This window comes from Chanodichthys erythropterus, chromosome 14, assembly GCF_024489055.1.
Source record: "Chanodichthys erythropterus isolate Z2021 chromosome 14, ASM2448905v1, whole genome shotgun sequence".
In the NCBI taxonomy this organism is placed as follows: Eukaryota; Metazoa; Chordata; class Actinopteri; order Cypriniformes; family Xenocyprididae; genus Chanodichthys; species Chanodichthys erythropterus.
The window spans coordinates 24,196,275-24,220,192 of NC_090234.1; the positions used below are offsets into that span (position 1 = coordinate 24,196,275).

A 23,918-nucleotide genomic window follows, 5' to 3' on the forward strand; every position below is an offset into this window, starting at 1 on the left:
CCTGATTAGGTTTTTTCCTTCTTACAGTTTAAACTTTACAAGAACTTCACAAGGCCATAAATAGTCTTGCATAGACCGACATGACTTTATGCTGGCTATTGAAAAACAGCACCAAAACATTTATATGACACATATGTAAAAATTCTGACTTATTGCACAAAGAACTTCATATAAAAACATGAATCACATCCACAGATCTTAAAGACTTTGTGCATGCACTGATTTTGACATAAGTTATGGAAGGCTCATGTTAAAAAAGAAAAAAACAAACAAACATACAAAAAAAAAAAAAAAAAAAAATTAATGAACGCTGGAAGGATGCAACACCCTGTCATAAAAAATCATTTTAATCCAGTAAAGAGTTTTTGTCATAATAATTACATACAGAAAATAAAAAAGATTTTTTAATTTTTTCTGATATAAAAATGTGGCACATTTTGGAAAAGCAGCATTTGATGAATTAGCCGACAATGGTTCCTTTTCAAAACTTTCAGTAAGATTAGCATTTTTAAAGAAGTGCTAAGAATTGAATGACCAAGGTTCTTTCAATTTGACCTGCAAGTCTTGATTGCATAAAAGAAAACATGATTATTTCTGACACTTTATCCTCGGATAGTATGACATTTAATGCTCAGTAGGATGAAGTAAGAAAGGTATGTCTACTTCTGAATACCATATGATAACATGATGCCACATGACTTGTCATGAACCTATGGCAGACGATTTTCAACAGACCTGGCCCAAGACACCCTGGACAGAGAGTGCAGGAACTGTTAAATCTTTTGCTAATTTGGCTTCAGAACATTGTTTTCACGAGTGATTTGTGGAGTTTGAGAATGTCTGTACATGGTATTATGATAGATTAGCACTGATCCGGATCCACTGCAGCCCTTGCCTGGTGTACTGGACGATATGGGCCATGCTGCTATGCAGAGTCAAGGGTCCAGTCAGTGTGTTCAGATAGTTGAAAAATTCTGGTATGTGTGTGAGAGAGAGAGAATGAATAGTTTAATTATCACTGAAATTCACATTTATCAACAATAAATGAATAAATACACATTGTAAAAATGGTATTTTTCATATAAATAAAATGTTCTAATAAATAATGATACATATTTAAATAAAATGTAACATTTTACAAAAAAACATTATAAATGTCAAATAAATGTTTTCTTTCCTTAAGCTATAAAAAATGGGCCCCTGAGAAGCACACAGTTTTCCTAAACAGAACTGCACCAAAACTCACCCTTATTTTCCTTGGCCAGGGTGTCAGCCACCTCCCAGTACTCATAACTGTACAGGACACTGTTGGTGATGTTGAGGTGATTTGCTGCCATCTGGTGGATACGATGGGGAATGCTGATGACGCTGCTCGGTGAGCTGCCTGTGTGAGATCCCATTATATTGACAGAACAAATAGAGACAGGAGGCACAGTTCCCCTGTAGAAGCACAAATACAGATGTACTGACACCCAAACACAACATAAAGGTTTCTCACAGTGCTTAAGTATATATGAATTACAGGCCCAGCTCTAATTAACCCTTACTTTCCAGCATCGTTCCAAGGGGGTTTGTGAGGTCCTTTTGGAGAACCCTAATAAAAGCATAAAGAAGTATGGGTAAATCTTTCAACAGGACAACTTAGTTGTTTTAACAAACTGTATATATGATAAGTGACAACAGCCTACCTTGAAGTAGTCCAGCAGAACTTTAGAGTATTTTAGAGCGTGGTCCTTTTTAAGTCTGAACATTTGCCAATAGAGAAGAGCAAGACAGCGGAAACTACAACCCAGACAAAAATGTTTTGTCAACAGACTTTCACGTGATGAAGATTCAGCCAAAACAGATAGTTGCAGATCTTTGTAGTGTTGTATTTACCACAGTACAGCTAGCTGTTTGTCTTCCTGGCTGGCTCCAGGGCCTGCGTGACTCTTAAGTCTCATAGCGTATCTGATCAACACAGAGAACATGTCAAATCAGTACAGAGCTTCTGACAAACACAGGCCCTTTTTATTTTTTGGCATTTCTCAAAAATGGGTGGGAATAAAATCTATTGACATTAACAAATATATTTTCATTTTTTGTGGCTTGTTGATCTGTCACACCACTAAATCTACACATCACTTACCCACATCTGATGTAGGCAAAATAGAGTCATAGCCTGTCACATGGAGCTACCCCTGTTTTCCATTCATAGATTATTAAAGTCATGTGATATTTGGCCTAGTCAAAATGCTTTCCATGCTGAAATAATGTAGAAGATGAAAAAGAACAATAGAGAGGGTGAAAGAGAAACACTTAAACACCTTATGAGTTCCACAGTTTCAGCATACATGGTGTAGGGGGACTTGGACTCCAGCGGTCCCTCTTCCATGGCTTTACCACACTCCATGAAGGACAAAGCAGCATCCACATAATTCACAGCTTTTCCTAACTTATCCACCTGCAAACAGGGATAGAGAGGCAAAAGGGTAAATGAAAGCAGTGGATGAATCAGATACAGAGGATACACCCATAAACCAGGGATTCTCAACCTTGTTTTGGTCTGTGACTGATTTTTATGTTCTATCAACCTTGAGACCGCTGTTCCATGTCACAGCTATTCAGAAAAACACCTCCTAAACCCTGGGTTAACATCCTTATTTGCATATTTGCAGTATCGGTGTCATTGATTGGGCAAATACAGCATGTGACCTCTTTCCATAAAGCATTGTATAATACTGACTGTATTATCAAGTTTATACTGAATGAACCTTTTTTGGACTTTAAAGGTAAGAATGAAACTGTCTCTTCACTCCAATTGTCACGTTACCATTTTGAGGCGCACAATTGGGTGTCCATTGCTAAGCATCTAGCCGCAACATTCTGACACTGCATGGTTTCACACTGTACATGTTTGTCACCGAAATGCAAGGTTAATACAGCAAAAGCATTATTGCTATCCCTACTACGGAGAAGGGTTTCATAGCCCCAGGGAAAAATCTGTGCTAACCCCACTTCTAAATTACAAGTGTGAAATGTTTCTTTACTCAGGGTTAAAAGTGGGGTTTAGAGCGATGATAACCAGGGGTTAAGCACAGTGTGGAAAGCCCATGAGAGTCCCGTCTAGACTGAGGCAATATACTGTACATGTTCACAATGCTGTCATACCATTGCGTCTGCTCGATGTTTCAACCTCTTGGCCTCATGCATGTAGTACTCAGCATGATGAGAGCTAACATGAGAGGAAGAAAAGAAATATTAGGTGAGAACTATGGGACGCTTTTCGACATTATACTTTGCAGCATTGTTAAATGAAACAAGCATTAACAGAAATGAACTCACACATCACTGATAGGTACAGTTCCGCTGTAGTGAAGTGGAAGGTTTGGAGGAGGACCCCGAGATCCAGAGAGAGGCTGTAGGTGTCCTGACACCCCAACACACTCCACTTCTACCTTGGGTTGCGTCTTCTGGACCTGTTGTGACAAATGTCCTGTTTCGTGAGTGTATATTACATTAGAACAACTGTTATATTCCTTCATTGCCTCTATTAGTAAAGAACTACCATTATTGGTCTGCATAAGGTTCTTGAATTGCTATATGGTTCTTGAAGATTAAAAACATTCTTTACGTTGCATTATACATTCTTCAGATTAGAGTACTTGATTCTGGGTTCTTTAAAACATTAGTTCTTCTAAAGAACTAAAGAATGAAAAAATTCTTTGTGAAAAATTGTTCTTTCTGATTCTTTTTGGAACTTTAATTTTTAAGATTGAAGGATGCTGATAACATAAGCGTTAAAAAATCTGTAGAAAAATGAAAGAAAGAAAGAAAGAAATAGTGCTGTGTGAGTGTTATTTTAAGAACCTGTGTTTTCTGTGCTGTTGAATCATTGTCTTTTTCTGGAGGTGTGCGGTAATTCTCTGCATGCTGAGCTTTCACAGAGGGCTTTGAGAGCTCTAGTATGTCAGATGGAGGAGACAATGGCGACACTGGCCTTTTGGAATAAAAGTAATCATCCTGACATCTGCATACACGGCAATAAAAAGGACGTCATCAAAAAAGCATGAGCCATACAATAAACATCAGATTACGCTAACATGTCCCAGTTGGCAAGAATAACAGCAATGAATTGACCTTTTCCATGTTTGTATTTTGTTACAGGGGTTTTCCATGATGTCCTTCAAAACGTAATTGCTTGTTGATATTCCATTATACTATCAATATGCAATAGCATATACAGTATGTTCTAAATTTCTGAATCAACAAAACAACACTGGAAAAAAAAAAAAACACATTCAGCTCTTTTTTCATTCAATTTTACCTAAACTGTAGCTGCAAAGACAAAGCACTGATGCATAAAAGGTTCAAATAAAGTTATTAGGTCTAAATATACCCGTTTTGTTTGTTGTCAGCACAGGTTTCCTCAGTCTCATTATGGACTGACGGTGGGAGTTTATCTGCACGAGAGTGATTTCTCTTATTTTCTCTTTGAGCATCTCCATTCTCAGCCTACGGCATATGGCAAAACAAACAAAAACTTACATCTATGCAAGAAGACACCTCTCATATTCAACAGAACAGGAATTTAAAGATTGCTGAATTGTTTGCATGAATTGAATGTAAAGATGTTTTTTTTCCTTCCTCACTTTTCTTTTACTTCTGCCATCTCCAGGCAGTTGGTCAGAGTGGTGCAGTTGCTTCATCAATGTCTTTTCTTTTGCCTTTCCCGATGACAAAGATGAAGACGAGGACTGTCCCTTGGTAATCTCATCTGCACTAGGTACTCTACCCAGAAGTGAGAGGTCTATCCTCACAACAAGTTTTTTCAGACCTCGATGTGCGACGGTGGGGGACTTCTCAGATCGACCGAAAGGAACCAGTGTATAGAGTTTGTGCCTGCCCCGAACTTGTTTGTCTGTTTCAGGGGTGCTTAAGTTTGAGCCGTGGGGAAGAGCACCAGTGCCGGAACCCTGTTTGTCGTGCCTCCTCTTTGGAACTGTTTTTTGGTTTGATGTTGAATCTGCAGGGACTTTGGCAACGTTCCGGGGTGGACTGGACTCAGAGTCTGATTCAGAGGAAGATGAGGAGGACGATGAGGAGGATGAGGATGAGGAAGACGATGGACGAGTGGGCTTGACGACAGGAGTAGGTGAAGGTGGAGAAAGTGGAGGAGAAGGGCTAGAGTCTATCACATGAGGATGTGAGGAAATGTCATCGTTGCTCCACCTTTTCTTTTTCCTCCTCTGCTCCTCAAGGTTGAGTCCGTTGCATTCCTGTTGAGTGTGATGCTGGCTGTTGGTGTGAGGTCTTTGCTTGGGCTGTACCGCCTTCCATTCAGTTTCCTGCTCCCTTCTCCTTCTTCGCTTCCTCTCTCTTTCCCCTTCCTCAGTTCTCCTATCGTCCTCGTCTTCCTCTTCCTCAGAACTCCGAACCCAGCGGCGCCTTATTACCTGCTCTTCCGCCAGTATTCTTTGTCTCTGCTCCTTGCCAGTCGGCACCAGGGTCTCTCCCTGGGCCTTACTTCGGCTGTCCACCTCCTGCTCTCTTTCTCTGGGCTTTGGCTCTTTTAGGGAGTGCCCGGTTCTGGGAACCGGGTTGTCCCCTAGTTTGACCCTGCGCTTTGGGCTGGAATGTGGTTGGGAAGTCTGTTTAGAGCTGGATTGCTTGGTGTCTGGGAAAGATTTACTCTTAGAGCTGCTGTGACTATATCGACTGTTGACTTCGCTTTGGGATGAGTCCCTGGACTTTGACGAAGGACCACGGTCTGAGCTCTTTAGAGTATTTAAATGAGATGAATGCCCCGATTTGGGGGTTGAACTGTGCTTTGATGCTCCTGTAGGTTCATTGCTTCTGTGATTATGTTCAATACTATGGTCAGTTGTAGATGAGTGCCTGGCTTGTGGTTTTGGGCTAACACGTGGCCTTTGCTTCAACGAATGCTTTGTAATTGGGTTCGAAGGCGAGTTAAACCTTTGCTTGCTTGTGGATTCAGAGTTTTTGGATTCAGGCTTGTGTGTGAGATCTTTGTGTAACTTTTCTGTTGAGCTGTGTTTGGAATGATGGGGTTGTTGAGGAGGACAAGGTCTGGAGTCTTTGGCTCGAGAGTCTCTGGATCTAGAGTCTTTGGGTCTAAATTCCTTTCTCTGGTCGGAGCTATGGTCTGGAGGCACCCATGGCCTGACTTTGGGACGATGTGCTGGATTGGAGGCAACTGTTGGATGTGAAATATGTCTGGGAATTTCCCGTTGAGGTGACTGTACCTGAAGATATGTACCTTGGATAGGTACTAGGGTGGATGAGAGATTTGGACTTGGGCTTCTGGGAGGGTGCTGAAATAAAGGGCTTGGACTTCGACTCCCTCGGAGACTGTCTCCTGGACTTGGGCACACACTTGGCACTGGGCTTGGCACAAGGCTATTTCCTGGACTGGGGCATGGACTGTATTCTGGGCTGGGACGAGGACTGTTTCTGGGGCTATAGTCAAATTTTGGACTTGGAACCGGACTATCACAAGGACTATAATCCCGTCTTGACTCAGAGTCTCTGCCCCAGTATCTTCCAGGTGATGGTCCTCGGCCACAGTCAGATTTTGCACTTCGTCGCTGTCCTCCTGGGTCGTGGTCAGTCGACTGATGCTTTTTAGGGACTTTCTCAAGCCACCTGTCCAGTTGCCACTGTGTGGATGGAGGACTCTCCGTCTGGACAGAGATAGGACATGAGTTCAAGACACAGAACATAATAATAAAACTGGTAAAAATATTTTGTATTGTAGATATTACTCTAAATATGAATTTGATAATATAATGTGACAAAATAAATACAGCATGACCTACAAAAAAATGCTTGACAAGATTATGATTATCAGTGAATCCACTGTTTACTACAGTCAATCTTGGCAATTATAATCTAAGGGATCTTCCAAAACCTCTAGCTAATGAACATCTCCATTGTTGATTATACTGGTGTAAAGTAAACGCAGTATGTGTGCAGAAGATTGCATAAACCCATATTTCTATTTACTCAACAATGTGATTGTCAGAAAGCATGTTGGAGAGAATATAAATAAATGGCAATTAGAAATTATTAGAATAAATGAATAAGATACATGAGTATTTATGTAAACAAGCCGGTTTGTCAGTGGGAGAGAGAGGAAAAGAAAAACAGGGGGTGAGAGGGTGAGTGAGAGAGAGAGAGAGAGAGAGAGAGAGAGAAAGAGAGAGAGGGCAGAAACACTGGAGATTCCTTAAACCCTAACAAACTCTTTCTTTCAATTTCAACCCTTTTCACCATAACAATGCTTCTTCAGTTCACTGTTTCAAATTATTACAATCCAGAAAGCTGAAGCAAAAAAAGATGCTTTAAAAACTAAATACTGTATGACAACAGCATCACACTTCTTAGAGTAATGAAGTGAGCTATACCAACTATTGACTTTACAAAACATTTGAATTAATGCCACAAAACAAAGCAAATACTCACTCGATAGCACACTTGAGCTCCAGGGCAGACTGTGCTTTCCCTGCTTGCCTCCAGTAGCTGACCAGAGTTAATTTAAACTTTTACTCCTCCACTCAAACATTCCCCCTTCCCCTCTCTCTCTCTTTCCAGCAAAGACACTGCATCTCTTGTGCCCTTTTCCCACTGCCCCTCCCCTCAACCCCCCTCTACCTGGAACCGTGTGGCGTTTCCAAGCCGTCCTCCTCAGAGACACTACATGACTACACGTAGATGAAAAACACATGGTGTTCCCTCCTCCCTTCTCCACAGGTTCCAAATAGATGGCATGTTCAGTAATAGAACCAGCTGTGTCACACAGACAACTTCATTCATATGGTGGTGTAGCCCTATGCTACTGGAGCCTTTAATCCCTCTTTCTGACGAACAAAATTAAGACCCGCTAGAGCCAACGTCATATAAAAACAATATTACAGAGTCAAATTTTTCGAACGTAGCTGTTATAAGCCAAGGATTTCTTTCCTGTGCTGTTTTAAAGGGATAGTTCACCCATGAATTACTCACCCTTATGTTGTTCCAAACATTTATAAGTTCTTTCTTCTGTGGAACAGAAAAGATATTTTGAAAAATATCTCAATGTTTGATGTTTGTTTGTTTTTTTTCTCCATGCAGTGAAAGTCAGTGGGGTCCAGCCAGGGTTCTTTTGAACAGTCATACAAGTTTGGAATGACATGAGGGTGAGTACATGATGACAGAATTTTTTCTTTTTTTGGGTAAAGTATCCCTTTAATTTCGGCTTTATGTGATGAAATCAATGCTGACATGTACTACTTCATATCTAGTTAGTCATCTGGGGCACCACTTGTTGACATGACACCCAGATTCTAAAGTCTCAGTGGCCGCCCCACCACATTCCTCTCTCCACCCCCCACCATTCCTTTTTACCTCATCCGCTAAAAACAACTACTGGAAAACAGAGCGAGTGAGGCAACGAGAAATAGTAATTTGCATGGCAAAAAAATGTTAGTGTACCTCTGTGCTGCAGTTTAGGGTCCGCTGTTGGGTCGGTGTCCTGCACCGGGCATGTGTCCCTGGGCTCGGGCTGCGTGATCGCTGGCTGCTGCTTTCCCACTCGCTGGAGGGGTCTGATCCTGAAGACCCTGAGCTAGAATGTCTCACCCTTCCAGCATGTGTGTGTTGCTGCTGCTGGCCTGACAAGCTGTCAGTCAATAAATGCACACAATGGATGGGGATTGAGAAGTCCACACACTCAAATGCATTTACATATACAACAAGCTTGACAATCAAGTTCACAGAAATTCCACAATCCCAACAATTATGCAGACTAAACCCTGACTAAATGCTTGGCTTATGAGTGGTGTGTGTGTTTGTGGTTTGAACATGTTGAAAGGCCAAAAGAAACAGAGGCTGGTCTATCATCCAGCTGTCACATTCCACATATTCTGACCTCTTCAATATGTAATACACACATACTCACACATACAGAGACAAACACTGGCACATAATGAGACTTGGTACAGTTACAAACATATAAAGCAGACAAAAGCATCATAAGCACACACTTACCGGTCATTATTGGCCCAGGAAGTTGTTTGCTCACTTCCCTGTATAACAGTTAAGAATAAATAAGAGAGCTCTTTAGCTTGGAATCTTCAACTTCATGGTCACTACTAGCATCTTGACCAAAGCAAAAGCCACAGTCCTGCAGTAATGCCAGAAAGGTCACGAGTCTAGTGTATTTTATGACTCAGACTGTTATGACTCATAAACCTGGAGTCCTGGGTAGAGACAGAGAATGAGATACACTCACATACAAGGAGCTGGTGTTGTAGGTTAAATAAACGGAGTCAACTATCCAACTCGCTACATTTTCAATTTCAGCAAACTGCTTCAAGTTCAGCAGCATGAATATGGAGCAGTGGCATTTTTCTCGAGGCAAGAAGGCAGTGCCTCCTAAAAATGTGTGTAACTTGAGGTCATAATTTGTTTTATGAGAACTCCTATAGGGGTTATTAGCAACAAACTTCTGTATTCTGTAAAATAGGCTGCATCACTTCCGGGTGAGAATAACCAATGACAATCACATATGCAGATTGATATCTAAATGTTTTTTTAAATTATTTTTCTTCTTCTCACTAGCATTCGGATACTAGGTTAGCTGTTTGTTTCCCTTAAAGGGATAGTTCACACAAACATGAAAATTTGATGTTTATCTGCTTACCCCCAACACATCCAAGATGTAGGTGACTTTGTTTCTTCAGCAGAACACAAATGATGATTTTTTGTGATTATTTTTTTTTTTTATTGCAGAATAGAACATGGTCAACTTGTGTGTCACAGCTTAACTATATACAAAACCAGGGTTTGCATATGTAAGAAATAAAATAAAACAAATGATGATTTTTAACTCAAACCGTTGCCGTCTGTCAGACAAATAATGCGAGTGGATGGGAACTTCTACTATAAGAGTAAATAAAACTTGCATAGACAAGTCCAAATTAAACCCTGCGGCTCGTGACGACACATTGATGTCCTAAGACACAGTAAAAATATAAATACTGTTCAGTTTATCGCACAAACCAATCGTTTCGTGTCTTAGGACATCAATGTGTCGTCACGAGCCGCAGGGTTTAATTTGGACTTGTCTATGCAAGTTTTATTTACTCTTATAGTAGAAGTTCCCATCCACTCGCATTACTTGACTGACAGACGGCAACGGTTGGAGTTAAAAATCATCATTTGTGTTCTGCTGAAGAAACAAAGTCACCTACATCTTGGATGCGTTGGGGGTAAGCAGATAAACATCAAATTTTCATTTTTGGGTGAACTATCCCTTTAAAGGGTTAGTTCACCCAAAAATGAAAATTCTGTCATAAATTACTCACCCTCATGTTGTTCCACACCCGTAAGACCTTCGTTCATCTTCGGAACACAAATTAAGATATTTTTGAGAGAAGAGAAGAAATTGTTGAATAAAGTCACTATTTCTGTTTTGTTTTTGCGCACAAAAAGTATTCTCGTCAATTCATAACATTAAGGTTGAACCACTGTAGTCACATGGACAATTTTAACGATGTCTTTGCTACCTTTCTGGGCCTTGACAATGGTTATTGTGTTGCAGTCTTTCGTAGGCCAGAAGGCTCACAGATTTCATCAAAAATATCTTAATTTGTGTTCCAAAGATGAACAAAGGTGAAAGTCATGAGAGTAATTAATTAATGACAGTAATTTTCATTTTTGGGTGAACTAACCCTTTAAAAGTCCATAGATATTGACATCAGTTCATACTACGGTTAACGCTTTCTCTAACAAGTGGATGCTATTGATGTGACATTTGACATAAAGCCTATTGGAGTGAATGTGAGGCAGAAGCAGCTAAATAGTGTAATACAAAAACTGAATTCAACATTGATAATAAGAAATGTTTCTTGAGCATCAAATCAGCATATTAGAGTTATTTCAGATGTTAATACAAACATAAAATACTATTATAGCATTAGTCATATAATTTTAACCCAAAGACATCAAAGAGGACTTTGCCTCATTGAGCAATGCACAGACTGAGTGAATGGCAAAGTTAGTATTAATACAGTGCTGGCTGCAATGAGAGAGCAATGCAAACAAGTGCCACAGCAGCCAGGTGACTTTTTGTGAATGCATTTATTGTAATAAATGAACAAATGACTGTGTTCAAAGCTAACCACAAGAATTACTGCTAATAGCAGATGATATCTGCTTTTTAAGCCGATTCCTTGAACAATCTTAACAGGCGCCCTACCTCGTCCTTGTCATCTTCATCACTGCTGAGCTTCAGGTCATCAGCAAGCATGCTGGGAGGGCAAAGGGAGAGTCGAACATGAGAGAATGTCACACTCACTTGACAAGAGAGACTTATTCATTCTGCCAATCTGCAGAACATCTGTGTGTGTACTAAATGTGTGAGTTTGCCTAGAACAGTTTAGCCATATGAGATTGTATCACATTACAAGTTTCAAAGAAAGTCGTCATAAACGCTGCACTCTAATGCTGAACATTGATGTTATTTGACGGTAGTTTCCTTCAGGGCTCTCTCTGACTGTGTTAACCTACTCTGTAATTAGATACTAACTCAGTAAAGTTTATGAGGTCAGTGAAGTTGGTATGGTGTTTAGAGACAGCAGAGATATAACACTGGCCTAACATTCTACATGAAGCTGGTTTTAAACAGCAGTTGGTCCAAAGTAGTTAAATTCCAGGAAGCCCAATTTTTTTTTTACACGCTAATATGTACAGACATTCAACACTGAATTTGGTAAAGTCAGTGGTTTATGATCTAATAAAGTTCAAAGGCAGAAGCGGTTTAGGCACAACCTGGTGCTTGGTTACTGAGGACAAATCGGGTGCTGCGCGCTGCACTTACGATTTATGAGGGGCCACGAGTGGACGTGAGGGCATCCTCATAGAGACACCATCCTTCACTGAGAGAGCCACAGGGAGAGAAATACATCAGCGTTATAGAGCAGGATGTAAAAACACTACTATATTAGTACATGTACAGCTGTGAACCATGTATATTTCTAAGTGAACATGAAGCAGTTAATGATGAGCAAACTTATTATTGCACACATACACATTGGGAATGCTCAATATATTGGTACCATTACCATAAAAGTTTAATATTAGTCGATATTGAATAAATATTTGACAAAATTAGACATTTAACTGTAAATGTACATTACTATTCAAAATTATGAGTCAGTAAGTTTTACAAAAAAAAAAAAATAATACTTTTATTCAGCAAGGACACATTCAATTGATCAAAAGTGACATTTATAATATTACAAATGATATATATTTCAAATAAATGCTGTTCTTTTGAACTTTCCATTCATCAAAGAATCCTGAAAAAAACTGTATCATGATTTCCACAAAATTATTAAGCTTCATGAATGTTTTCAACATTGACAATAATAATAAATGTTTCTTGAGCAGCAAATCAGCATATTAGAATGATTTCTGAAAGATCATGTGACACTGAAGACTGGAGTAATGATGCTGAAAATTCAGCAGGAATTCAAATTCAGCAGGAATATTTTACCTTTTAAGATGTATTAAAATAGAAAAGAGTTATTTTAAATTGTAATAATATTTCACAATATTACAGTTTTTCAAACAAGTCAAACAAATGCGGCCTTGGTGAGCAGAAGAGACTTCTTTCAAAATCATTTTAAAAACATTAAAAATCTTACCGACCCCAAACGTATAAACAGCAGTGTACATTTACTCTATTTTTACATCATCTAATGCTCATAAAAAGTTAATTTTCAAAACACCAATACAACATGAATTCCGGAAATGTTGGGATGTTTTTTAAATTTGAATAAAATGAAAACTAAAAGACTTTCAAATCACATGAGCCAATATTTTATTCACAATAGAATATAAATAACATAAAATGTTTAAACTGAGAAATTTTACAATTTTATCCACTAAATGAGCTCATTTCAAATTTGATGCCTGCTGGTCTCAAAATAGTTGGGACGGGGGCATGTTTACCATGGTGTAGCATCTCCTCTCGTATTGTATGCACTTATGCACCCCCGTACCATCAGAGATGCTGGCTTTTGAACTGAACGCTGATAACACATTGCAAGATCTCCCTCCACTTTAGCCCGGGGGATATGGCATCCGTGATTTCCAACAAGAATGTCACATTTGGACTCGTCTGACCATAGAACACTTTTCCACTTTGAAACAGTCCATTTTAAATGAGCCTTGGCTCACAGGACACAACGGTGCTTCTGGACCATGTTCACATATGGCTTTTTTTTTGCATGATAGAGCTTTAGTTGGCATCTGCAGATGGCACGGCGGATTGTGTTTACCGACAGTGGTTTCTGGAAGTATTCCTGTGCCCATTTAGTAATGTCATTGACACAATCATGCCGATGAGTTATGCAGTGTCGTCTGAAGGCCCGAAGACCACGGGCATCCAATAAAGGTCTTCGGCCTTGTCCCTTACGCACAGAGATTTCTCCAGTTTCTCTGAATCTTTTGATGATGTTATGCACTGTAGATGATAAGATTTGCAAAGCCTTTGCAATTTGATGTTGAGGAACATTGTTTTTAAAGTTTTCCACAATCTTTTCACACACTCTTTCACAGCTCTGCCCATCTTTACTTCTGAGAGACTGTGCCTCTCTAAGACATCCCTTTTATAGCTAATCATGTGACAGACCTGATATCAATTAACTTAATTAGTTGCTAGATGTTCTCCCAGCTGAATCATTTCAAAATTTCTTTTTTCATTTGTTGCTCCTGTGCCAACTTTTTTGAGACCTGCAGCAGGCATCAAATTTGGTATGAGCTCATTCAGTGGATAAAGGTGTAAAATTTCTCAGTTTAAACATTTGTTATGTTATCTATATTCTATTGTGAGTAAAATATTGGCTCATGTGATTTAAAAAGTCTAGTTTTAATTTTATTCAAATAAAAAAAAAACATCCCAACATTTCTGGTATATGGGTATTAATTTAACACTGTTAAATGTAATCTTTAGTACATCTCAAATCTAAAAAATAAACCTCCATATTAAACCTGTTCATATTGTACTTTACAGTGTAGTGATGCCTAAATTCACTTGTAGCATTCAAAATGATTGACTTTAGTTTTCAGGATATGATTTATTTATTTTTACACAAAATAGTAAATAATTTTATTATCAATCATATAACAGTTATTGGCCTTAAAGGTGCTAAAGAGGATGTTTTGTTTTATACATTTTTGCAATATTACTTGAAACTGTCTTTACTAACTGATAAAAGACTATTTATTAGGTGCACTGAAAGGAATAATATTAATATACATCATCTGTGCACGAGGTAGGGCATTAAAAACATCAGCCAATTGTTTACGCGATCATCGTGTAAACGATTGGCCCTCTAGCTTGTCAATCACTCCCATGACGTTCCTTGTGCGAGACGTGTGCGGCTGCGCGCTCCAGTAACTTTCCACACTCCACAGGCGCCGCATGCAATGTTTTTGTCAGGAGACAGGAGTAACAACTGCAGATTATGAGTTACCTGCGGTGAGTCTGACATAATGAATCCACTAACACAACACAGCGAATGCCGGTGGTAAACAAACACTCGTGTTCCAATACGCGTGCACAAGTTTTGGGAGGCGTTCCCTTGAAATGAGCTGTGAAGGAGGGAGGTTGTTCTTACGCATGCGCTCATTTCAAAAACTCACTAACAGTCTTTGGTTTCTCAGTCGACTAAAAGTTCCTCTTTAGCACCTTTAACATGAAAATAGCCTATCAGTATTAGTCAGAATGTTAAAATCAGTGCATCCCTAATCCCAATAAAAAGACATCTAAGTCAGTGCTCCAAAATAAGTTTTGCACATCACTGTAGCATGTTTACCATGTCTGTGTCGTGAATTGGGCTGTTTTCCCTCCTGAGACAGATAAACAGAAAAAACAATCAGTCAAATCAACACACAAAAACAACATCTTGACAAAAGACAGAGGGGTGAATTCAATAAGTGGTTACTAAACTCAAATAAACATTCTTCAACATTTGCCAAACTCTGTACCTTATTCAATATTCGAATTCCAGTTTAACCAGTTGTTGTTAAGTTCAGGTGCACTTTTGGCATTTTAAACAAGTCGACTCTGGTTGTAGTGGTGAAGAGAAGCTGTACAGTTCCTAGAACTGGCTTGCATTGTGCTTGGAGCATTACTAGCTGATTTACATAATTTCTTTAGTGACTCTGGTGCTAAAACAACACAGATTTATGAGTTTATGAGTGTGTGCAAATAAACAATGCAAGTGTAATACCCTGCAGGGAGAGAGATGAGGAGAGAGAGAAAGAGATAAACCTACAGAGACAGAGCAGAGGTTGTGCCTTATATTGGAGAATTTTTCACACTTGCCTGCAGTCTGTGATATTACTACCTACCTTTGAGTGCGAGTACAGGAAATGCTGATTGCTCCCTTCCCCTGCGGGCTGCTGGTAAGGCCAGGATTGGGTCATGTCCTATGGAGAGAGATGAGAGGATAGAGGCTAAAAGTCAAAATTACTTACAGGTTTGGAAAATGAGCATTTTCCATTTTCCATTATTATATGCAACTGACTAAAACGTCCTCAGATATAAGGTGCATCTTTTATGGCCTCCTGAAATGTGTCTATATCCACTGACTAATACGTTTTGGCCAATCAAGGCCATTATATCAAAGGGAATTTCCAGTGGTTGTGATGGTCTTGATGTGATTTGCATCTTTAAGAACTCTCAATTTAAAGGGACAATTCAGTCAAAAATTACTCCAATTACTTACTCCGATTATTTCCAAATTGGTAAGACTTTCTTTCCTCTGTGGAACACAAAAGAATATATTTTGAGAAATTATTCAATGTTTTTGTCCATACAGTAAAAGTCAGTGGTCACCAAAACTGTTTTGTTACCAATATTCTTCAAAATATCTCTTCTTTTTTGCTCCACAGAATTAAGAAAGTCATACAGGGTTTCTACAAAATTAGGGGGAGTAAATGATGACAGAATTTCCATTTTTAGGTGAACTATCAACATTAAAATATAAACATATCAAATATATCAAAATAAATTAAATCCATAAAATAAAAAACGAATTAATATAAAAATAAAATAACTAATTAAGCCATCACTCAAAAAGATTTCTGCAGTAGCTCCTCACCACAATAAGCTCAAATATGCTGTTTTCATCTAAAAGACATTGCATTGAATATGGCTGCTGTATTGATTTTAAATTCCAGTGAAGAAAAATCTAAAATCTAAAAGTATCATTTTCTGTATGTTACTCATAATAGTAGTAGTAGTTTTTGCAGAACTAAGGTTTCATTTTGATCCTTTCTTAATAAAGGGTCATTGCTAATTCAGTGAATGGCCTAACAGAGGAGAGCTCATGACCTTATGATGAAGAACTTACAGGAATTGTGGGTTTGTGAAAGCTTCTGACATTTCTCATAATGTGTGTTTAAATGAATTACTCAGAAAGTTTTGTAATTGTTTATTGTGTAATCTGTTTTGGTTAGAGCATGTGTGTGTGGTGCAGAACAGGAAGCAGTCTGTGAAAATGGCCATGAGTTTTCTACTCTGTACAACATCTGACTGATTACAGTCTAAAATTAAATGTTCATGGACTGATGTTCATTTATCCGAGTGTCAAACATTGTCAGAACTATGTGACTAAAGTTGCACAATTTTTTTTGCTTTTGTTTTTGAAACAATTATACATGGCTGACTGCTACAATGGTACAAATGATTGTTTTTGCATGGTACTGCATAAATCCAACTTTATTGCCATTTTGGCCAGTGCAACATACACACACAATAATAAATAATAATAAAAATACTGTTCACACGCCCTCTTTTCTACACACTCCCTTCATACATAGAGATGGTCATTGGATGAGCCAATGTTACTGTGTCAAGACAGTGAGGATGCTCAAATAGTGATAGTGTCTCAGAGACAGCGTTTACACTTTTTGGGGAAGTCAACCTAATAATGGCATACTTAAAGCTAGGGTGTGCAGTTTTGTAGAGGCAAACAATAGCAAGCTTGTTTTGAAAGCATAGATCCCACCCTCCCTTCACAGCATCTCAAAAGCCACGCCTCCTTCAAATCACATTAACCACACAGCCAGAGCAGACATCACAAAAGATGCCGTTAAACTACCTAATCTCTCAAAGCACATAACATTACAATAATAATGAACATAACTTATTCACGGTCATAGTTAGAACTCAAAGTGCTTATGTAAAAGCGCATTCAGACCATGTCAGAATTACTCTATTACAAGATTCTGACTTGTAAATGTGTTCACATCCTCGTAGAATTCGTAATTACAACTTGTAAACTCAGAGAGCTCCTACTTGTACCACCTGACTGCCACAGATTCATTTCGGCATTAATTGTGTTGCCGTTGAAACAGCTCAGAGTACGTCAGAACGCCACGGGTTGTCATCTAGTAATTGCGGTAATTACACATGGTGTGAACGCAACATAAGCTCAGAAGGAACTGTAAAATGTGGATGCTGTTTTTTCCTGCACCCTTTGACTGTCGGTGTACCCTAAATCGCACACTGTCTGAGTAGGTAGGCCTACTACATTTGAATTTACTGTGTTAAAAAGTATGTTCTATATAGTATGAATATGGGTAGTATGGGTACTAGATCCGCCATGTTGTTACTGTCACATGACCTACAAGCGTCAGTTACATCACTTCACTGCCATTCACTAATCCTCTCCTGTGGCCTCATGGAATGGTAAAGTGTCCATTGAATGCACACTTCAGAATCTCGGTGGAATTACTACTTCTTTACTCACTGTTTTTTAATACTATGTATTCAGACATACTGCTCTTTTGGTGTACTGTTTTTTGCATACTATACAGTAGGGAGGTATTCGTTTTCAAATGCAGTGTGTGTGTCCACAACTCTGTATAGCCTCATGAAACACGTTGGTGATGTGTGAAGTCTGTGTGAGCAGGGTGCATGGAGGTATGCAAATACATAGGTTGACAAGCAGGTAGGACATCCTAGCATTGCATCAGGACCAAATGCAATGATTGGAGGAACATGTTTCGGTCCTGATACTTCCACAGAATTTGAATCAGCGAATCTGTGTGACCACTGACCAACTTAAACCTGTTGCAAAATCTATTTAAATGAGCAATTCATCGAACAATGGTAAATGTGACTACACCTTTATATTGTAGCTGTTGGTGCATATTAAGCTGAGAAAAGTAGAAAGTATGTCACATTTACATCACAGTTACACACGTGGCAGCTACAGCTACACCTTTAGGATAACAGTTATAGAGCTATTGTAATTACAGGCAAACTCATAAATCTGAGATTTTTAAATAGTACATTATACACACATTATCTGTACTGGATAATATAATATCCACTGACTTCATATGTTTCATTACAGAGTTGTCAAAAGTACCGACTTCGGTACTGAAATTTAAAAAATGTGACATTTTGATCGCTGTTGAGCGGATTCGTAAATACCTCTGATTGGCCATTGTATTCACGCGCTCATCGGATATGTCTGTGATTGGCTACAATGATCAACACACGGGAGTGTTTGAATTTGAAAGCGTTTTGAAAGTGGGAGCGGGAGTGTTTGAAAGCAGGCGTCTATCAGCGGACCATTCCAAAAATCGTTCATATTATGCCTTTAACTGTTAATGCTATGTTTTGAAGATTACAAAGTCTGGTGTAGAGTTGTCAAAAGTACCGACTTTGGTACCATGTCGGTACTGAAATTTAAAAAATGTGGTGCACTCAAAGTGTCACATTTTTAAAATTGTACTTACTTTTGTAAACACTACACCAGACTTTATAATCTTAAAAACATAGCATTAAGAGTTAAAGGCATAATATGAAAACCAAAAACCACTATATGTTATATAGTTTGTTGACTAGTGTACTTACATTATCCCAAATGTTTCCAAGAATGTTTAAATCCAGAGAAATAAGCAATTTTAGCTGTGTTCGTGCGTCACCTATCAATGACATCATACCCACGGTACCCTTGGTTTCTGGTTTTATTTTGTAGAAACCATGGAAACACCAATCACGCTTTAATATATTATGTTTTATAGGGCTCTCAAGTGTCACGCATTGAGCATGACAGTCACTCATTTCGGTCTTTTGTCACGCACTCCGGCCACACATTGTATTTCTCACGCAGAAAAACAATTTATCATATATTTAATATGCCGCAGCGCCCAAAATGTATCTGACCGCGCCGCTCTCTCTGGAACCGGGAAGGAATCGGAAGGAATCAAGCACGTCTCGAACCTGCCACTTATCAGCCAATCAAAAAAAAAGAAAGAGGCTACACAATAGCCAATCAGAAAATAGCACTATTGTATCTGGGTAAGATTTAACGCAACAACCAATGAAAAAAAAGCATGGGGATGTCACTCTTGCCTGTCTCCAAAACTTGAGAGCCCTGTGTTTTATTAGAGAGGTGAGCAACTGTTTGGATGGATACGTTCATCAACAGAAAACTAATCATGTTATATAGCTCAACAAGGTAAATCTAATTTTCTTGATTTACAGCGAGTACCATGTTTTACCATGCCTAATATCGATCTAACTTACTGCAGTGTGCAATAAGTGTTTTTTAGCAGCCGCCGAGGGAACGCAGAGTAGCACTACAACAACTTTCAACCCAAAAATGTATCTAAAATGATAAAACAACACTGCTTTACCCCACATATGCTTGACCGGAAGAAGCGACTGCGGCATATTAAAAGCCTCATTCAGCTCCCACACCACTCGGACGTGCTCTGCTTCATACTTCAGTAATGTTAATCTAATCCATGAACATGATTTCTGCCCGAGTCCCGTCCCGATTCTTTTCCACCAGCTGTAAACATGAAGACAACACATGCCATACCGCGAAATCAAGGAGTCATCAAGCTACAAGTTTAATAAGCGACCCCTAGTGGCAAAAATTTACATATTGTGCCTTTAATAAATGAGTCAAGTACAGCTCATTTCAACTCACAACAAATAACAATGGTATTTCACTTTCAAACTATTAGGATAAATTCCACCATGTCTTCAATACACACTGCTAAACTACTTTTAGTATAACTGTAGAATGTCATCATATTATAAATCTTCTACTGAACATGATGATATTTTTAGAAAACATTCATTTTACACATCAATAGTTCTTCCTAGCCTGTAGCAATATTTCAAAAACACACTCCTCCCTCCAGAGCATAACTCTTCCCCCTTTCCATCGTTCACCTGCTTCATTATCTCTCTCGCCACCTTCAGTCACTAAGGACTCATCTCTCTCCTCCAACAACAAAGCTTCCCAGGTGAACCCGAAACTGCCTCTTTTTCTATGCATGTCCTCTCTTTTCTGTCTATTTAGATGATTTGAAACAACCAGAACCAGTCTACAACACACTGCATAAAACAACTCACTCTCTTTTCACATAGTTTTTTTTTTTCATTCATCAAAAAATATTACACAAAAACAAATAAATAGCACTTTTTAGAGAAAATTAAAAAGATTAAAGTTTGATTAGATATCACTATCCTAATAAAAGCGGTTATATTTTATATTTCACATTAAGAACATACATTATTTCAGTAACTCCCATGTTACTGGGAATTTTCAATATTTAATCATATCAACAGACTGTGAATTTGACAATAAATGAAACAGTAAGACAAAACCGACAAAAGGCCTAGACACATGCACACTCATGCAAAAACACCTGTTGTGCTCTTTCTAAAAATACCTATGACCACAACACCACCCCGTCTATACATGTGCTCATTCACCAACACTGAATTCAGACTAATGGGAACAGATAGATATGAGATATGTAGCACTGCATACTGTACTGAGATTAACCCACACATACAGTTCAACACAATGCACATGTACAAGGCTGCTGCTTATCAAAACGGTTGCATTTACATTTACTACAATATCAACCCACGCATAACTGGGGCAAAGGGTGAAGTGGACACAAACAGCAATAAAACCTAATAACTGATCATGAAACAAGACAACATGCATGTAGTACATCTACCCCTTCGATTTTAAAGTGTGTACTTTATCACAATCAGATGTCTGGAGAACCACTGACTCGAACGACAGATTTGAAACTGCACGATCTGCATAAGCATTTTCCCTCCAAAAAATGTATTATATCTTTTAGGGTAAGACATATGTTCTCAGCAGACATGAAATATTGTTCATTTGGATAGCACCTAAATAACTCATACATAGAAATGTTATAAAAATTCATCTATAGAATAATCCTCTAATTCAGCAAATGATCAAGCAGTGTCATATATATGCCAACCAGAAGAGCTAAACTGCTAAATCTTTTGTAAACATACAATTTACCTGAATTACACCCAACATCAGTGCCACCATATGATCTTCCAAAGCTAATGTACAGTTTAAGTGACAGGGTGAGTGTCTCTTGTAGTATTTTTGCAGAGAAGAGACCAATAGGAATTGCTTTTAACCAACACTTAAGTGCAGTTATGCATAAGCATATTGATTCCAAGGACAATTTGTCTGGATGAAAGCTGCTGGGATTATTTCATTTGAATATTCCATTAGCATTTAAGGATGTATTTGAGTGGGAATCACACCAGCATTTGCAGTTGAACTGATGTGTTGAAAGAAAAAACATTAACTCATCAAAAAATAAAAACAAGTTAGGCATAATTTGAGACCTTGTAAATTTGGAGGGGTTTATTTTATGGTAATGACTGTATATTATCATACTTATTACATTAAATACTAATTTGAAATTATTTTATTATGCTGTTACACACTTTAACGGCTATTATATATATAAAAAAATTCTGTTTGACCAGTCAGAATCAAGCATTCCAGAAAGATATGCAAGTAATAATGAATTAGGCCTATTATTTTGTATAGTGTGCATTTTATGACATTCCAATATAGTTAATGTACAAGAATTAATAGATTAATTTATAGAAAGGTGTCATGGATATCTATAAGAAACGAATAATCCATATCTGTGATCAATTCTTACAAACAGGCCTACATTAGAGCTGAATAAATGCTGCACAGCTGACATCTGCATATATCTGCAGGTGATATGGTTGCCATTGTGGTTGTCTGCACACATGCACTTGTCTGAACTTAAGTGTCCCCAAAAGCTGACTCACACACAGCTGTAGGAAATCGTTATGTATTTTTGATGATCCCTTACTTTTTTTTATAAACCTAAGGCTTTCATTACCCCCTGAATGACTGAGAATGAGTCATCTGCGAAGCCTGTGTGTTTGCATGAGTGCAGCAGTGAATGTGCGTGTGAGAGAGAGAGACAAATTCCCAAAGTTTAACAGCTTTAACTGATTGTATTTAACCTTACTCACTTAGCAGACTACTGGTCCTCTTTGCGCCCTCAGTTGCTCAGACTGATCTTCAACTCTCTTCTCCCAGGTTGTTTGTTTTTTAATTACTATTATTCTCACATATGCGTCAATAAATATTAGTACAAGCGAGCCCTAGTCAGACAGCAGGCAAAATCCCCTTGATGCCACCGGGTCTCTGTGGAAAAGTCCAAACTGAGATACTAAGACGAAGAGATAAACATGATGTAACAACAGGAGAGGCAGGTGATGATCTCCTTGATAGAGTGAAGAAGCTCTTCAGAGAGACAGAAGAGGAAGTAGTTTTTTAAATTTTGAATTTGAATGTTTCGTACCACCTAATCAACGCTGAGAGCGAACCACAGCAAAACCGAAAACACCAAGCTGCGCTCGAAGGTATTCACACCGGAAAACAGTTCAACTGCCAAAACCATAAAGCATCACATCAGAGAACTTCTGTCAGTGAATGACAGCGCATGATTCTTCTAACTACAGAGTTTACAAATGTCTTAATTATTCCTTAATGCACACTAAACCTCATATATTCAAACATTTCGACGAAAACAAAAGTTAGTAAGGGCGCCTATTTTTTTTTACCTAACGTTAAAAAGACGCTCGAAATGAGAAATCGTGTCCGCCTGGGGGAGGTAACCATAGTAACAGTACGCGGCTCGTGTACTTTTCGCGAGGCGAAACATGGATAAACATAAACACAGCCATTATCTTTATTAACTAGGCTATATATATTTACATATCACAGGTACAACACAAAAGGTTTGTGTTTTGTTTAAAAAGTTTAAAGACAGTTGACGTTTGGTTAAGAGGGGGAAAAAAAAGGTTGCGCGAGACTACATTTATTTTCTATAGATTAATAATGATAATAATAGCCTGATAATAATAATATAAACCACATTAAATATAAGATAACACCACCAAAAAGTCTTCATCGAATTGGGTAGTCGTGTTTTTGTTTCTGCCTGAAAAACAAAGGAACTTAAAAGCATTAGGTTTCATTTAACACTAACCTGGGATGCGTGCTGAAGCATGAAACAAACACTTGCAAGTTTTCCCTTACTTCCATAAATGGTAGGCATGTTGAGGGCGATTGTTTAGTTGTTCATTTTGGCAGCTACAGAAGCGCAGCTCTATGCACCGCACGAGAACGAGCTTCAACAGGTCACGCATCAGAGGCACGGTCGGTTCTGTGGAAGCACGCGATGGGCGGAGGCTGATGGACCGGCTCGGCGTTGTCACCTAAACATCGCGTCAGAGCGCTATGACGGCAATGAACGAAGATGCTCGTAGAGACACTCCTGCGTAAGCAAGAAGGGAGGAGGGAAACAGTGACTGTGAAGATGAAGCATGATATTCCTCCGGGAATCCCAATGAAAAAGCAAAAATCATTTCTTTCTTTCTTTCTTTCTTTCTTTCTGAGACAACAATATCTTATATTATGTTGGAGACCTAACGTCACTGATGATTTTCCCAATGCAAACACTTAAAATGAGCTTAAAGCCTATCTCTAAAGACGAAGGAG

General features: G+C 38.6%; 1 protein-coding gene across 4 annotated transcripts; it reads right to left on the reverse strand.

The window, feature by feature from the left end:
- Window positions 1–4: 4 nt before the first annotated feature.
- aff3 (AF4/FMR2 family, member 3) lies at window positions 5–23,666 on the reverse strand. Of its 4 annotated transcripts, XM_067409958.1 has the most exons (19): window positions 23,407–23,666; window positions 15,780–15,815; window positions 15,403–15,480; window positions 14,865–14,898; window positions 11,861–11,918; window positions 11,240–11,291; window positions 9,028–9,065; window positions 8,473–8,659; window positions 4,632–6,683; window positions 4,379–4,494; window positions 3,850–4,009; window positions 3,325–3,458; window positions 3,151–3,214; window positions 2,307–2,443; window positions 1,879–1,950; window positions 1,689–1,782; window positions 1,548–1,594; window positions 1,247–1,440; window positions 5–974 (listed from the first exon to the last, which is right to left on the reverse strand). In XM_067409958.1, exons 1-19 carry the CDS (start codon window positions 23,473–23,475, stop codon window positions 853–855), a joined length of 3,744 nt encoding a protein of 1,247 aa, XP_067266059.1. In that variant the 5' UTR covers window positions 23,476–23,666; the 3' UTR covers window positions 5–852. The 4 variants fall into 4 exon arrangements, with proteins under 4 accessions (XP_067266059.1, XP_067266060.1, XP_067266061.1 ...); XM_067409959.1 differs by lacking the exon at window positions 15,780–15,815; XM_067409960.1 differs by lacking the exons at window positions 15,780–15,815; window positions 23,407–23,666 and adding an exon at window positions 22,385–22,623.
- Window positions 23,667–23,918: the final 252 nt, after the last annotated feature.